Source organism: Vanessa tameamea, chromosome 13, assembly GCF_037043105.1.
Source record: "Vanessa tameamea isolate UH-Manoa-2023 chromosome 13, ilVanTame1 primary haplotype, whole genome shotgun sequence".
Taxonomy (NCBI): Eukaryota; Metazoa; Arthropoda; class Insecta; order Lepidoptera; family Nymphalidae; genus Vanessa; species Vanessa tameamea.
Genome location: NC_087321.1, coordinates 12,600,225 through 12,617,191, shown reverse-complemented (window position 1 = coordinate 12,617,191; position 16,967 = coordinate 12,600,225). Strand labels below are relative to the sequence as shown.

The window sequence follows — 16,967 nt, the reverse complement described above, 5'->3', positions numbered from 1 at the left end:
GGAGCGCGGTTCGATGTAATTCAATTAATTATTAGAGGTCTAAGGCAAGAATCATTTTATTATTTAATTAATTTCGTAAATTTCAGGAAAAAGGTAACAAACCTTCACTAAAAGTTACTTTATATTAGCTAAGATATTATGTTATAAAGGGTTAAGAATATGATGAGGAAATCTCCTCGGTATAATCTCGGGTGGGGTTCCACCGACCGCTTAGCAATAAAACTTAATTTTGCGAATGCCGGTCGCATGTACTGTACCACTTTGTGTCTGAGATAGAAGATGAGTCCTAGATAACCTGTATTCACTTCACACAACTATTAACTTTTAAATTCGAAATAATCGGGAGGTTCCTTTTATTAATCATGTAATTTTCACGTATAATTATTCTGACACCACCGCCGCCGCACATTTAAGAAGTTCTTCAAGATGGCATGAAAAAATACTCGTCGTTCATTGGTCAAACGATATCCAAATAAGTAAGAAGGGAAGGATACAATAATATATGTATGTTGTGATACAATTACTAAAGATTAATCGTGTATTATTTGTAGTGTTCCAAGTATTACGTTGTTCAAACTATTGTTATGGCTATTACTTGTGCCGTAGGACACAGATTATATCGCCAATATCACGTGCGATAAATATGACACCATAGAAATGAAACGGTCGCGGCTACAGGTGAATTTAATTTTGGTGTAATAGAAGTCGTCTCTTTAAACCCAGAACCTAAAACAACACAGACATAAATAATTAAGTAAGTATCAATCGTTCTGATTATATCACATATAAACAATCACAAAACTATTTACAATTTCATTTTATTAAGTTCTGCGTAGTTATATAAAAATATACAGTAACCTAAACACAAATATTCAACTAATGTTGAAACAGAAACTTTGCTTAGGTCAATGTATATTATATACCTCTAAGTATCTTTTCCTCTTAATAGGAGGAGGAACTTTAAGAGGTCAGCCATAAAAGGGATAGAGGAGTTTGAGGCAGGAGAACAAGTCTAGCCTAAATTTCGGTTGCGCTAACATTTGACATTTCAATGATGATTCATTATTGACGGCGGTCTAATTTACAAACATCGTACCCGTTTTTCTAATAAAACAAAACATTACACGTGGCATGCATGGCTTGCATGCATGACACCGACATGCCACGCGTCTGACAAACGCATGTATAAGATTTTTTATAGAGACTTAATACATTATGTCAGGATATTTTAAGATAATTTCTATTTCTTTATTACTTTATTATATTTTAAGGTTATAAGACAATAAATGATTATATATGAAACACAAATATTTATTTAGCCATCGTAATAGCTGTAGTAATCGTAATTTTGTATCAATTCATTTTTACATTAACACCAATTACCTTAATACTAACTTTGTATCTTGATAATTGGAAAAAAAAACACAATTCATATAGTCATCAATAATTTAACAAGAAATAACAATTATACTATATCACAAAATGATATCGTACCTTAAATGTTAGCACCTCGCTGGTCCAGGATCAAAGTGAAAAGTAAAAGTCGTCTGTACCGAGCTTCTACTACTTATATAAGCGTCACTACAAATCACATGATTCACAATAATGAACAGAAAAGTCAAAGTACCTTCTTATTTTAGTATCAATGTTATCAATACAATTCAAAGATAACTTAAATTCAATTATTATTATTACAGAATTTATTAAAACGTTCAATAAATAATGTAAGCGTTTTTACAATAATCTAATTATTTAATAATTTCTTACTAAATCTGTCACGTGCATACATACTTTTTTGTGGTTTTTGCACCGTGATTTGAGTATACACATTTAATAGGAAGCAGTCTGGCTTAAGTGAAACAATCAAAGACGTTTTTTTTTAAATGAAGTTCAGCTGAACCTCGTTTTCCTATACATTTGCAATGTATCTTAGATTTTTATTAGCAATTAGTGAGCGACCACTGGTATTTATTAATAAACTAAGAGAAAACTTCGTACCGTTTTATATTGTTAAAGTTTATCTATATATATACATAAACTTTATGGAATATTTAATTTGATAATGACTGTATCGGATCTTGTTATCAGTTTTGTTTTTAAAAACGAAATGCAATCAAATGAAAAACGATGATCTGATAATTTTATAAATTATTTAATAAATTACGGTCGAATTTCAACGAATGAGCGACTTTATAATTAATGTTGTTTACTTTTTTAATAAGCTTCTATATGATAGACGTTACTTGTGCTTGTTGTGGCGCTCAGTGTCCGGCGGCACACTTCCTGATGCAAATAATTTAGTTATGAGGTAACTAAGTCTAGTTCGAATCTAGTTAAGATATTATGAAGGTTTAGCATCTCCCTGAGCATTCTATTTTTGCTCAAACTTGTTTACCTACAAAACATTTTAGATTATTTGTATTAAAATTAGTATCACAAGAGGACAGAAATTATAATTGAAATAAGCTTACAATATAAAATGAGATAAACCATTTGATCCCCGATAATATTTCGTCGTAAATATCCATACTAAGTGACACACGTGAGTCTGCAGAGTCTCATTATAATCAAAATATAAATATGGATATTCGAAATTTGTTTCGTTTGAAATAACTCGCGATGCGATTCTAGATATGTGTGCTTAGTTTCGAGTTACGAGAACTGCTATAACATATGAGTCAGGCGTTAAATGTCGCTCAAATCTAATTAAAGCGATAACTAAGTTTACTAGTGAGATACAATCTGAAGGACTCGCCTACACTGAAAGATTTACAATATATTAGAAGACACGTTATAGAAATACGATGCCCGCACTAAACGTCAAAAATATAACCTTATAGAAGCCGGTATGTACACCCATTAACCACTGGGTTAATCGCGCATTTAAGCTCGGTAGTGCACCGGTGCACGACTGAATTTTCATGTGCCGAACTTGTTTTATTTATTTATTCGTCCCTCGCTCGGCTGAAAGAAAGCATCGTGAATACATCTGCATGTGTCGGATAAAAGTCTGCCACTCGTGTAGGGTAGCCCCTCATCTGTATTGGAGCAGCGTAGTGTAATATACTCCTTAAAATAAGAGGAGACCTTTGCCTTTTTATAAATGTAATATTCAAATGAGAAGATATCAAACCTATATAAAAACAAAAATAAAATTATGGAAGCTTAATAATCAAGAACCTCACTGACTATACAAGAGCAGCTTACTTATCTTTAAGTGCTCCAAAAGTAATTGATCCACCCCTTTTACATCAAATTCAAATAATTTATCTCTGAAGTATAGCTATCGGAGTTATACGCCCCAGTCAGGTGAACCGATGACTAGAAGAAAGTAGAGAGTGAGACACTTTGGGAGAGGCCTATATCCTACAGGGATCGTGATCGACTGGTTATGATGACGATGATGATGACCCCCTTTTCAACCACGCATTATAGCTCATCGCATTTAGTGGATAGACAGCCCTAACAAGTGACTGGAAATTATCATACTATTCGAGCCAAGAATTAAGGCAATGTTTCTCAAACTACAGAACTTCTGTTTTGAAATTTTGTTTTAAGTTTGACTTCAGTTTTGCTTAGTCTTATATTTTAAAGAGAAATGTTGTGAAGAAATATATTATACTTTTTATAATCCTAAATAAACACTTCTTTCTTTCTTTCTCAATAATTGTCACCTGAACATTACAGTCAATTCAAACTTAATACAGTTCGTACAATTCGTTCGTTCATTTAATACAATATATGGTTTTGATTTGTATTTGTTTTGCCTCGCATATCAAAGCGTAGGCGCCAATGTTCGTCACCGCAACTTCGTCACTCGTTGCCAACGGCTACCAAGCTAATTCGCCTAACGCTGCCAGGTGCCCATCAGGGGAGTCACCTGCCAGCTTATTCCCTAAATCATAAAACAGCATGGCGTAGCAAATAAGAGCGCACATTAACTTCTAATCACTATTATATTATTATACAATTGCACTTGTCTATAGATTCACAAATTTCTTATACAAAGCTTTCGGTATCTGTTATAATTTCAGCAACCCTTGTTCGGAGAACGTTTGGGTCAACAATAGACAATTTCTGTGACAACAACTACATATCTTAATAATTAATTATTTAGAGTGTGTCTGTCCTAAGTGTCCCAAAGTTTCGGAACAATTTACTAAAAAATAACACAGGAATTTTCAAAGTAAAATAAATTAAAAAACTTAAATTAAAACTATAGGAGGTTAGAGTAAATAAAAGAGAGGCTTGATTTTTAAAGATTTAAATTTTTATCATGAAAGAAAATCTTTCCATACGAGACGCTCATATAAAATACTCAATTGACAATCAACTGTAGTCAATATTACTGACCAGTAGTTGGCAACTTGTTTTATAGTAAAAGACATATAACATACCCTACTATTTACAAGAGATTAAGTGCGTATCAAAATCAATCGATAATTCAACAAAAACTTGAAAAATATAGGAAGGTACCAACATACGTATATACGATCATCAGCCTCGTATATCATTCGCTTAATCTTCCGGCATTTATTTAAGGTCGACTCAGCGTTCTTCATCGGTATCTCAAATCATATCTTCAATTCCGCAAATATCTTTCCTATGTTTCCCTTACGCAGTCCATTTATCTTTTCTTTAGGTCATCTTCTTGACTTATAATCTTAGATACGATACTATATAAATAAATAACGTAATAACCTAACTTGTTGATATCTAACTCTTCTTGCAAAGTAATTTCATTCGCAGAATATTTTTCATTCCTCCTTTTGGTTTTATTTGCATAACACTTATTGCGTATTGTAAAACATAATTATGAACACCAAAATGTGTCTACGGGTTAAAGATTGAAATTTAGATAATTTTAACTGCCAAAATTTATATGATATCAGTCATTTATCCGACCATCCGTTTCGTATCTAACTATTTTCTTCGTTGCATATAATTTGGAAACGATGATATATTTTATTGTATCCATTCTTAAGTCATATAATACTATAAAATATAATTTTAATCTAAATTAAATGCCTAATGTATCGAAAATATTTATTAAATAAAGATTATTATATGATGAATTGGAGAATATAGCTTCGCAAATAACCTAAGGGTTTTACTAATTTGTAATAGATACAAATCGTGAGTGCACCTTAGAAAATAGACAAATGATATTCCAGACTTCTTGTAGCCAGTTTCAAGAACAATTATTATTTTTTGTTTACTTTTCTGATGGGTTTAGTCAGCGTAAGCTTTGTAAGTGTACGAAAACGTCGGCTATTTCATAATAATATATACAAACCTTCCTTGATTGTCGCTCTATTTTTAGTGAGAACCGTATACAAATTCGTTGAGCAGCTCAGAAGATTAAGTGGAGATACAGGGCGAAACAGAAAACGACTTTGTTTTATACTATTTATAGAAGATACAATAACTCCACCACCAATACCAGTGGCACCAGAAAATATTACGGCAATTTAAAAGTCGAGATGACAGATTTAAGCATTTTATACAATAAAATGTATATACCTATATGAACAGATTTATAAAGATTCCCTGAAATTTAAATAAGCCGATACGCATCCGTAGCCCTTGTAAATCCATCTACATCCGTCCATTCACCATATTTTGTCCCGATTCGGAATTTCCTTCTTAAATAAAAATATAGATACAAAAGCGGCACGAGTATCAAACTCGTATCGCTTTTGAGTTGCCCTTTTTTTAGGCAACTCTTTTTACCGAGTTATCTCTGGGCCGAATTCGTTATCGCGTGAGTTGACTTTAATTAATGATAAAAATTTATGAGTAATGAATGTCAGAATTTTAAAACTACGTCGTAAGTATTCTGTATTGAAAGTAAAAAGTAAAGTAACAACGAGAGTCCTATAGCTGGAAAGGGCTTTTGGTGAAATGTTTAGGCAACTCATATGACATAATATTGTATACTGGGAGGATTTAATTTAAAATAAATTTCATAACGTTCTCAGCCGTGAAGGGAAAGAGGTAGGAAGTAACGCAAACACAATAACTGTCTATCATTTAATTTGGTACACAATAATCACAGTAATAGTCGTAATAATTTAATCTCAAGTCTTTCATTAGATATAGATAGTAAGCTGAAGCAAACGTTCCGTCGGAGGAATGCAAGTGCACCCAACGCTTGTTGACCGAGAACTGTCCCTATCGACTTTGCGCCGGCCCGTTTCGTTAGTGCGAACTGCCACGCCATCAGGCGGCCAACTATGTACTTTGTCTGTATAAAAGTCAAGTCAGCGCATTTTTGTTATTTGCGACGACGTATATTTTAATCGAGTAAGCTCTTGCGAATTAATTATTTTTTTACTTAATCAAATTATATTGAAAGCTACCACCGGCTTGGAATTTAAATTCTACTGAGAAGACCAGGTGTTACAAGTTTTTCTTGCTTCCACTTTTCGTTTTAATACAATCTTTGTCACCGTTTGTAGCAAAACAATCAATATAATTATGGATGTAATTATGTAATATTGTTGTAAATGTACAGTGATGCCACCATTAGTACAACAATTTTGCAATAAACATTCTGGAAGTAGACTTCTCAGATTGTAAATTACGGCTTGTCAATAATAAAGGCCAAATCACTGAATAATTATTTTTTCTTTATTTGCGTGAAATTTACACATCTTACAAAACATATTTATTAAAGCATATAAACTATATACTAATTTTGTGAGAATGTTAACTAACTTTATGCACAGATTATGTTGCCACTCGATTTAATCCCACTGATGGTGATGGTGTATGCCAAGGAAACTGTTGTGGTGACAGTTTATTTGAATTATTTTTTCTTGGGACTCAGTAATAAAACATTTCTCAAATGACTATATTTCTGTACTAATATAGTTCAGGAAAATATTATTTTATTAAAAATACATTTTATACTAATTTAACTAGAATAAATAACGTTTCTTTATTATTTAAATGATGCTTTAATTGTTGTTGGTTGTTATGTAGCCTCTTGAATTACCCATAATATAATGACGGCTAATATATAACTACCAACATCTTGCCTCACAAATGAGTTCGACACGGTTAATTCTTTTCCAAAAGAAATACTTGGACACGAAAATTCTAATCCTCTTTGTACTGTACTCCTCGGAAACATCTGTGCATCATTTGCCATTTTTATTTACAAAAAGCAGATAGTCGTTTTTTTATCGTGACAACCATTGATCTTGTAATAAGAAATCTGCTAATCGTTCCCCTATCGCTATGATAGCGGCAGCCGTGTTTCCGCGCGGTAGATGGGGCAATACTGATGCATCACCCACTCGAAGGTTTTTTATCCCTTTAACCCTCAAACGCTCGTCCACAACGCGGCCGATCGCTGCCGTACCGACAGCGTGGTACACTGAATTTGTCATATGGCGTACATAGCATTCCCAGTAGCCATTTTTATCTACATCAGGACAGCCAGATATTTTTAATCGGTGTATCGATGCGTTGTATTTCTTATATATCGGCGTTTCAACCATTTGCTCGATGATTTTTATAGCTTCAACCATTTCTTTAACATCGCTTTCTTCGGATAAATAATTAGGATTAATGGCAGGCGGCACGAGTGGGTCTGAACTTGCTAAACGCATCCAGCCCCGTGACTTGGGTCTCATTATCACAGGTGATATGACAATGAAACTACTTTCGTCGTTAGCTGATATTGTCTGTTCAAGCACTTCTCCAGCAATCGGTAAAAAACTGTCGGAAAAAGTATGCGCTATATTTGCAACTCCCTTATGTACATAAGCATATATAAACTGTAAATTCGGTATTGCGCACTCAGGTCTATCGTTCACTAAGCGTTTGAGAGTAAAGTTGTAACAATTTGAATTAAGAAAAGCTGTAACGTCAGTCAAACTATTTGACGTCATCGGTCCAGTTCTAGTAGTTAACCATTGTAGAGCTTCAATGCCTTTCAATCCAATTGATAAAGGATTTGAAGCTGAAATAGCATCATGATCAACTTTGATGTTAACAAGCGGTAGTACATGATCTGACATTTCATTGCCAACAGACAAATCCGCCTTAACTGGAATACCGAATTCTCTTAAATGTTCTTTTAGTCCGACACCAGAGAGCATTAATAATTGTGCACTTCCAATAGTTCCCGCACTGAGAACGACTTCATTTTTTGCATATAATCGTAATGTTTCATTTGCACTTCTGGACACTGTAACTCCTCGCGCCGTGTTGTTCTCGTCAATAATAACTCCCGTACATTGTGTGTTCTTTGCTATTTTTAAATTTCTCTGAACACCCTCCAGTTCTAAATAAGCTTTGGCTGTGCTTACCCGTTCACCTCCCGAAGTAAAACCTAAGACTTTGGAAACGCCAATTTGAGATTCAGCATTTACATCTGGATTATATGGAAAATTGAGAGATGTCATACCTTCTATAATTCTTTTGTGCCACGGATTACCAGAATCTCCGAAATAGCCAATCGAAACTACCCCAGAAGTATTGTGATATGCTGCTGATGATTTAGGAAGAAGATTCAAGTCTTGTAGGCCTTCGTATTTAAGAAAATATGGTTCGATATCTTTCCATGTCCATCCAGAAATGTTAAAATCATAGTCTTCTCTGTGTCCACGTGTATACATCATGTAGTTGATGCTGGTGGAGCCACCGAGGCACCGTCCGCGGGTAAAACGACAGCGTCGCCCCTTAGAGGCAAGACAAGACTTTTCGTTAGGCAGTGTGTCGTATGACCAGTCAAGAAAAGAATTACCCAATGCCAATGACGCTCTTGGTATCTGAAATAAATTATTTTGTAAAATTACTATTGTGGTTATTATAAAACAAAACCTTATTATACAATTATCATCAGTATTATTCAAAGCCGAGATGAGCTAGAGATAGTTAGAACATGTGATTGCTCCAAGGTCTCATTGCTGGCCCGTTCACGAAGGAGGTTTATACAGAAATTGAGGAGGCCCTAGCTAGCAGTCAGATATTTACAGACAGCAACTTCACTTTCAATAGCACACCTTAGTCAATATATTTGGATCGCCGCCCGCCTCCACCAATAACACGTGCTTGCCGGCGAGTGCAAGCCGTGCGGCGACCGCACTGCCAGCAGCGCCCGCGCCCACCACGATGTAATCAAATTCATCGCCATCTAAGAAATACATAAAATAACTTTTACAATTAAATTACAATTACTTTTATAGATCCTGTATTGAATATAATTAAATTATTTATGAAATATTTCATTTATTTATTAACATAAGAATTGATAACAGTAAGTGCTTTAATATATATACAAATATTAATTAAAAAAAATATGAAATAGTCCGACGATGCTTTCTATTATTCAATACTTGCACTTTAATAATAAGCTTGTAAGAATGAACTGGATATCTGAGATTACATTATCTTACCTGTAATATCATCTCCAAAATAAGAAAATCTCGAACGAAACATCGCATCGAAATCTTTGGAACTGCCGAACTGACCACATAGTAATATCGCCGCGGCTACCGTGAGTACTGAAAAACAAATATTTCACGTTTACTTATCATAATATGAATAATCATGTTACGTTTTAAACCGAACTGGTACATGTTCGAACACCTGAATCTAAAACGAATATCATATTTTATTTTCAGGAGCTGAAGGAACCTGCATGCATCTGAAATCTACCAAATCTTAACTTCTGTTCTTTTAAATTTATCTAATTAAATGTCAGATTTTTTTATAGATTTTTCTTAATAGCGTCTGTTATTTTGAAAACTAGCTGGAGAGCAGCATCATTAAGTATCGGACTAGAAATATTTTTATTTGCCTTATAATTTTTTTAAAGAAAGGAAGGAATGACCTACGCCACGTTACAACTACATCTGTTCTTGACTCAAATCTTTCCTTGACATCTATTAACAATAAATTAATATGTCAGATCTCAGGTTCTCTTTTTTTTAATCCAATTTTATTTAATAATTCAAATAAATACTCTACAAGTTATTTATGTATACGTATTTGCAAGAAAGATATAAAAATTAATTACCTGTGTTAACACATTAATTACTTAATAGTTGCTAATTATGAACAAAATAATATGCGTTTTTATCCGTCTAATGCTTCTAGTTTAATTTATAAATTTAAAGTGAGTTTTTATGTGAAATCATAATCTTTTTTTCAATATTACGTTTACTTATTCATTGTGAGTTTAAAAACATAAAAGAAAATACCCAGACGTGAAAAGAACTGGGGAAAGAAACTCCGCTTGATATTCATTAACTTTAACATTAACGCGTCTCAGATATTCGTAAATGTTGGTAATTTTATGTATTTTTTTTCTTAATGCTCGTATAATTCTAGATAGACGACCTCAAAAAAATCAAAATGCATTCTGGACGTTACGCTTCTGCCAAAAGAGATTAAAAACATTGTAATTAAAAAATATATAGCCTTGCCCAAAAACGTGAATGGAGCCAAAGAGATTTTTATACATTCTAAAAATATTACACTCCTGTTTGGGGCAGTCGTGTAAAAAGTGCTTACAAAGATGGTATTCGATTTAGGGTAGGATTTATTAGCAGAGCGAATTCTGTAGATGGATTATTTATTTGTACTTCGAAAACTGCTTAAATATTCTTATATCTGCCGATCTCTCGAGAATTACAAAGATTTTGTATTCCGTAAGTAGAAAGTAAAAAATAACCCCGAACTGACCCCCGAACTACCCCTCAAATGCGATGTTAGCGTGGCTATCCTGAGTATTGTCATAATATGTATTTACGTTTTAAATTATAATATTGTAAATCCAACAACTTAGGATCACTTTTATAAACAATTAAATTAATAGTTAGTACAGATAAAAACATAAGTAGAAAATATTATCTTGCTCTACTGTGTGTGATTTTTTCTGTAGTCGGGTTTTAATTTTGAGGGTATATTTTGACGAATATTAATATTATTGCTTAGTTTCTTGATGCTAACTTTAGATATTACTTTAAATTTAAGATTTAAAAAATCATAACTAAAAATATCCGCAGGTTATAAAAATCAACAAGCACTATATTATCAAAAAGGTTAAATGTTAAGATTATCCTTTGTAAATAGATGTAACAAGCCATTAAAAAGCGGCTTTGATGTGTAGGAATTAGATCAATCTGAGTTTTACTCAACACCTGGCGTGTCTCCGGAATAAACATTATTATAGTAATCGAATCAGTCAGCCCCTTCGTGACGCGACTGACACCGCAACGTTTTCTGACATGATTTATAATGGAGATTACTTTTCCATGACTGCCATAATGGTCTATTGACGGAAATATGGAACCGCAGACTTCGAGTTCCGAGGTCCGAGGATGTTATTGGGTTTTCCAGACGAAAAATACTCAGTAGCAACCCGTGGTCTGGAATTTGTCAGTGTGTAAGATCATTCCCGTGCTTTTGAAAGAAATATAATATTTTATTTCTGCGGTTAAAAATTTTCTGATCGTGTCGGCTGTATGCGAACACCCATCAGACTGTAAGATTAAGAAAAAAGCGCTCACACTCGTGCACGCTTATGTTTACGGGTATGTTTAGCATAGTTTGCTAAGACAGAAGAACATCAATGTTTTTTTTCCACATAGTGTTCATTATGATATGTTATAAAATATCTAACGTTACGCGCTTGTTTCGCTCTTTCGATGAGACTATATTAAACGAGTCATATGGGAGATACACCTGAGCAGAAAACTTCAGTCCCATTATGATCGAAGATTTATAAGAGCTAAGTTCTAATTTATCGTACGAAAATATTACAGCTTATGTATTAATCTAGTCATTTATTTACGTCATCATAAAGGGAAAAAAATCCGAAGACAATTAATTAATCTTTCATTGGTTGCGTATGTGTTACGAATTATTAAAAATTAAGTATAACCCTTGTTAACACTTCCAAAAAAATCTCTTTGAGATGAATGAGTAAGGTCAACAATCTGATAAACTGAATTATTAAAAAGGAATAAACCCGTCGTGTCTAATGTTGCTCATTGTTTTGGCTTATGAAATGATACTTACGCTTTGACACACATACATTATGTTTGTATTTACAGAATGAATACACTATGAAACAAAAACATCACAACCACAAAACATTTATTGTTACCTCTTGAGTGGAGTGGCCTTGTGATTAAAACATATGAATCTGTGTACCGATGATTAAAGGTTAAGGGTTAATGCTGAGTTACCCTTTTCCGACTGTAAGTTTTATGTAACTTTCTTAAATACAATTGAAATACGGTGAATCACGTGGCCCATCAGCCCATTCGATACGAAAATACTCATTCTTTACTACGCTTAAATATGCTTTATTTATCAAAAATTTCTTATTCTTAAGATGTGATTTAAATTTATAAATTGGCAAAGTATTCGAGGAATTTTAGATAGAAGCGGACACGTCAATCAGGGAAGTATGTTTTATTTTTTTTATTTATAGAATGCTTGTCACTGTTTCTATCAAAATAATCAACATTTTTATATTATTAAGTACTAGCTGTTACCCGCGGCTTTGCCCGCGTAGATTATGAATATATTTACAAATTAACTTAAAATGTTACGTTAATGTAATACCTCTTTGTATACCACATTGGTGTGTATTTTAGCCCTTAGGGTAGAATATCCAGAAACGCTTAAATGTGAATCAACTCATATTTAATCGGTACAATCGAAAACAATAAAAAATAATCTCTATTTTTATATAAGGATTATTTTTATATATAGATAAGGTCTAACTATTTTTTTAAATTATAGTATGAATACGTTAATTATTTATTTCATTTATTCATTACTTTTAGTGACAAAAAGCCTTCAAAACTTATCCTAAGACAAGTCTGCGTTTTTTTTTCAAAGATAATATTTGGCGCACTAACGATTAAAATATTTTAGTTTAGTTAAGTAAGGTTTTATCACCGTAGCAAATTTAATTCCTTAAATCTGGAAAAAACACTCCATAGATAAAACCGCGGTACAAAGTATATATTTGCATACTAAATAATTGTTATAGTGTCAGCTTATAACGCTGCAGTAATACATATTCATTTATATTTTTACATACTGAACAAAAACATTGCGGTTGCATAAGTAGCGTAAAATATTTTTCATGATCATCGTTCGGAGATTCTTGATCAAATAGCGAAACAAATGGATCCCTTTGAGTGCGATTCTCCGAGGATGCGGGCCCTTAATCTTACCGTGTTGCAACTTTTAAGACTACGTAACATTTCAGATTGACAGATTAGACGATTTCTGATTGTCATATATTTATTCAGTTAAAATTAATTAAGTTTTTTATTCAATTCTACCTGATTATTTCTAATCAAGCTACAAAATTATTTAAAAACTGCTGTACAAGCCGTATGCATAACTAATAACTTAAAATATATTATGTTTATCATGGGAATACTTTTCATTATTGAGATATTACCAAAATGGATGCTGTGACGTTAAATGGTTAGGTTAATTTAATTTCCGAAAATTTTTAGCAATGAGAAAAACTATATAATGGGAACAACGTACTCGGACCGCAAGGCTCTGGTTGAAGTTGTACACGTTTCCGCAGGTTTAGTGTATTAGGTATTGGTAGATCATATTTCAGGGTAGAACTCCAATTAGAATTCTAATCCAGAAGACTTAAATAATGATATTTTTAAACAGATATTAATTACAATGTCATATTTAATAATAAAACCTTAAAATTTAATTTAAAAAAATTTAGATAAATTTTAACGCATCTAGATTCGCTCTAGACGCAGACCGAAGGCGGTCAATAAATCTTGCCATTATATATTGCCTTTATTAAGTTTATTAAACTCTGGCCGTGTACCGGATAAGATATTTCATCGGTTAATCAATATTTAGTAATCCAACGAAAATTCGTCGTCTCCAATCTTGCGTAATGAATTTTCAGAAACGATGCAACAGTTGGCTTTAAATTACAAACAGAAGTAATAATTCATAATCTGTAAATTAAGATCTGTCCATAAATCATTACAAGACTAAATACAGATTTCATTATTTGTGCATCAGAAATGAAGAATTTTCAGAACAACTTTCATCCCCCCTCTAAATCCCTACATAGATATTTTTTGATAAATCCTATCTTCTATAGCTCACCTACATTTCATAAGGAATTTACAAAAACACATTCTGTTAAACCAACAGGTTTAGGCTGTGCGTTGTCAGTCAGTCAAGTAGTTATTGTTGACACAAACAGATAAAGGGTCCGAATAAGACAGAGAAAACTAGTATGACGGAGGAAAGGAATGTCTCACCTAATACTGTTATCTCCAAGCGAAGCTTGCTCGTCTTCAGATCAGGGTCGTGAGCCGGTGAAAAATTCGTATGCCATCTTTGGAGCTTCTTGACAAATTTTGTCCTGAAAACAGAAAATAATCATAACTTTAAAATAATATGTTTTCGTCATTGCATAACATTTTAAAATATACACTGAAGAAAATAGTTTCAAATGAACTTCAACTAACAAATTCAAGTCTGACTAGACCCCTCTTCCAGGAAGAGAAGGATACTAATCATTCTCTTCCCAGGTATGTATGGCAATTGTATCAAATCTATCTGTTTTGCCTTTTTATATTTTTCAGAAAAACTTTGCTTCCATTTATAAGTCAAAATTCAATATTTTTTGGAACTGCTTTTACGTTGGTTACTAAAGGGCGAACAGGTAGAAATCGTCACGTTACGGACGCGGCAGTCATTCAGTCCGGTCGGTGCGTGGGAATTTGTAAGAGATAACTATACTAATGAAGGAAAACTGCTCATTCTACCTTTAAACTCCCGCTGTAACTCCCGGGATATATCTGCATTAATGGATCTACATGTTCTATCCGCAAAAATAATGATGTTGAAAAAATATCCGCTCTTGGTAAATTATTACAAGAAGCGTCATTGATAATATGAAATGAATGCGCCGTCAGCCATAGAGCACATGCCGAGGAGAATAAATTCTCCCCAGTAGTTATGATGTTCTTATAGTATCATATAGATGAATAGTTCATATAGATGAATCATTAACGCGAATAGATATCCGTGCCGTTTATCCTGATATCGAAAATTTAGATCAAAGAGATTTTCATTGGCTGTATTGTAGAGCTATAGTGTCGCCTAGAAATTACACGGTCAACGAAATAAATAATTTAATTTTACACAAAGTGTCCGGCCCGGTCGAAACATATAAATAGACAACGTTACTAATATCGCAGATGCAGTACATTACCGACTGAATTTTCTGAACTTAACTTGCTCCGTCTGGATTCCCATTACATGAATGAACGCTAAAAATTGGAATGCCTACAATGCTATTACGAAATTTAAAGCTCCTTCTAGCGTGCAATGGCACGAGACTTCTTATGAAGCAATTCAGGGCCCTCAGGCCGTCAGTCTACAGACATACTCCGATATCTATGATCTCTACCAATTTGCCAATACCCACCTTTCAAACGTCTGCAATTTCCTGGGAAAACATCGTTCGCTTTAACAATGATTAAGTCCAAAAGCCGAACTTTCGACTTAGTAGTGATAGACGTACGAATAGTGTTTTACTCATGGCGAAATGTTGGCCTATTGCGAGTTGGAGCTCCCGAAAAACAATATAATTTACTACCCCACAATAATATAACATCAAATGTCGTCATCAACAGAGAAGCTCTATATAATTAAATATTCATCTTTCTCCCGGAATTTCACCTGTGCGAAGCCGGGGCGGGCTGCTAGTACATAATATATAAGGAAAGGAACTTCTTTCCAACCGGGATACGAGACACATTCCTTTTTTATTTACTTACAGATTTTGAAAAAATCTACAAAATGTAATCTAGTGTTCTTTTATAATCAATTGTTGTACGAAATTTCAATTATGGATGACCTATTTTTTGTAGCGGGATTTTTCTTAACACGACACACGCCTAGAAACAGGGATGTAGTCACGTTACGTGTACGTACCGACATGTTACTCATAATCTCACTTGATGAGCAATTTGGTGCGAGTGCGGGAATGTCGTCTGGCACGTCAACGATTCAATAAAAAAAGTTGCTACTTATAATAGTTATTCAACGATATCCTTATGAATACACAAATTATTTACTTTACACATAAAGGTCCTTTACACACATCATAATACGCACCTTTGAACATTAACAATACTTTAAGAAACTACATACATTTGTCAAAAAATGACTACCCGTTAGGAAATAAATATTTTACGATTTTGTTTTTAAAAGTACATTAACAAAATCTTTATAATTTATATTAGATTAAGTTTTTTAGTTATTATTCGTTTCCTTAAAACCTAATGTGACCGTACTTCGATTGTATTAGTTATAATTAATTTAAAAAATACAAATTATTTTATAATAGTTTTTTTAGAAGTTTGAAATATTTTCGTTTAATTATTATTATTATTGGCAATTTTGTTTACGGTTATACTATCATAAACATTTATAAATAGTAGATTTTTAATAAATAATGTATAAGTGAATAATTTAAATTTTAAACAAACGTTGGTAACTAATCGGTGATTAGTAACTGTTACTCGTTACGATTCTGTGCGGAAATATCATTTTATTACGCGGACGTAAACAACGCAATAACGAAACTGGATGCCTGCACTAAGGTCTTACAGATAATTAAATTTTTGGATAACTTCAAAGGCCTTTAATTATCAGATATTAAATATTAGACTTTTAAAAATAAACCCCATTATAGGAATATGATATGAGATTAAAGAGAAAATAAAGTTTAAATACTTATTTAAGTTTATTCAACCTAATTAAAAGGGCTCTGTGCAAGCCCGTCTGCGTAGGTACCACCCACTCATCAGATATTCTACCGCCAAATAACAGTACTCTGTATTGTTGTGTTCCGGTTAGAAGGGTGAGTGAGCCAGTGTAATCACAGGCACAAGGAACATAACATCTTAGTTCCCAAGGTTGGT

General features: G+C 33.1%; 1 protein-coding gene across 1 annotated transcript; it reads right to left on the bottom strand.

The window, feature by feature from the left end:
- Nucleotides 1-7,037: 7,037 nt before the first annotated feature.
- LOC113393701 (glucose dehydrogenase [FAD, quinone]-like) lies at nt 7,038-15,294 on the bottom strand. Its single transcript, XM_064216689.1, has 5 exons — nt 15,251-15,294; nt 14,292-14,395; nt 9,411-9,518; nt 9,018-9,148; nt 7,038-8,783 (listed from the first exon to the last, which is right to left on the bottom strand). The coding sequence occupies exons 1-5, from the start codon at nt 15,292-15,294 to the stop codon at nt 7,188-7,190; spliced, it is 1,983 nt and encodes a 660-aa protein (XP_064072759.1). The 3' UTR covers nt 7,038-7,187.
- Nucleotides 15,295-16,967: the final 1,673 nt, after the last annotated feature.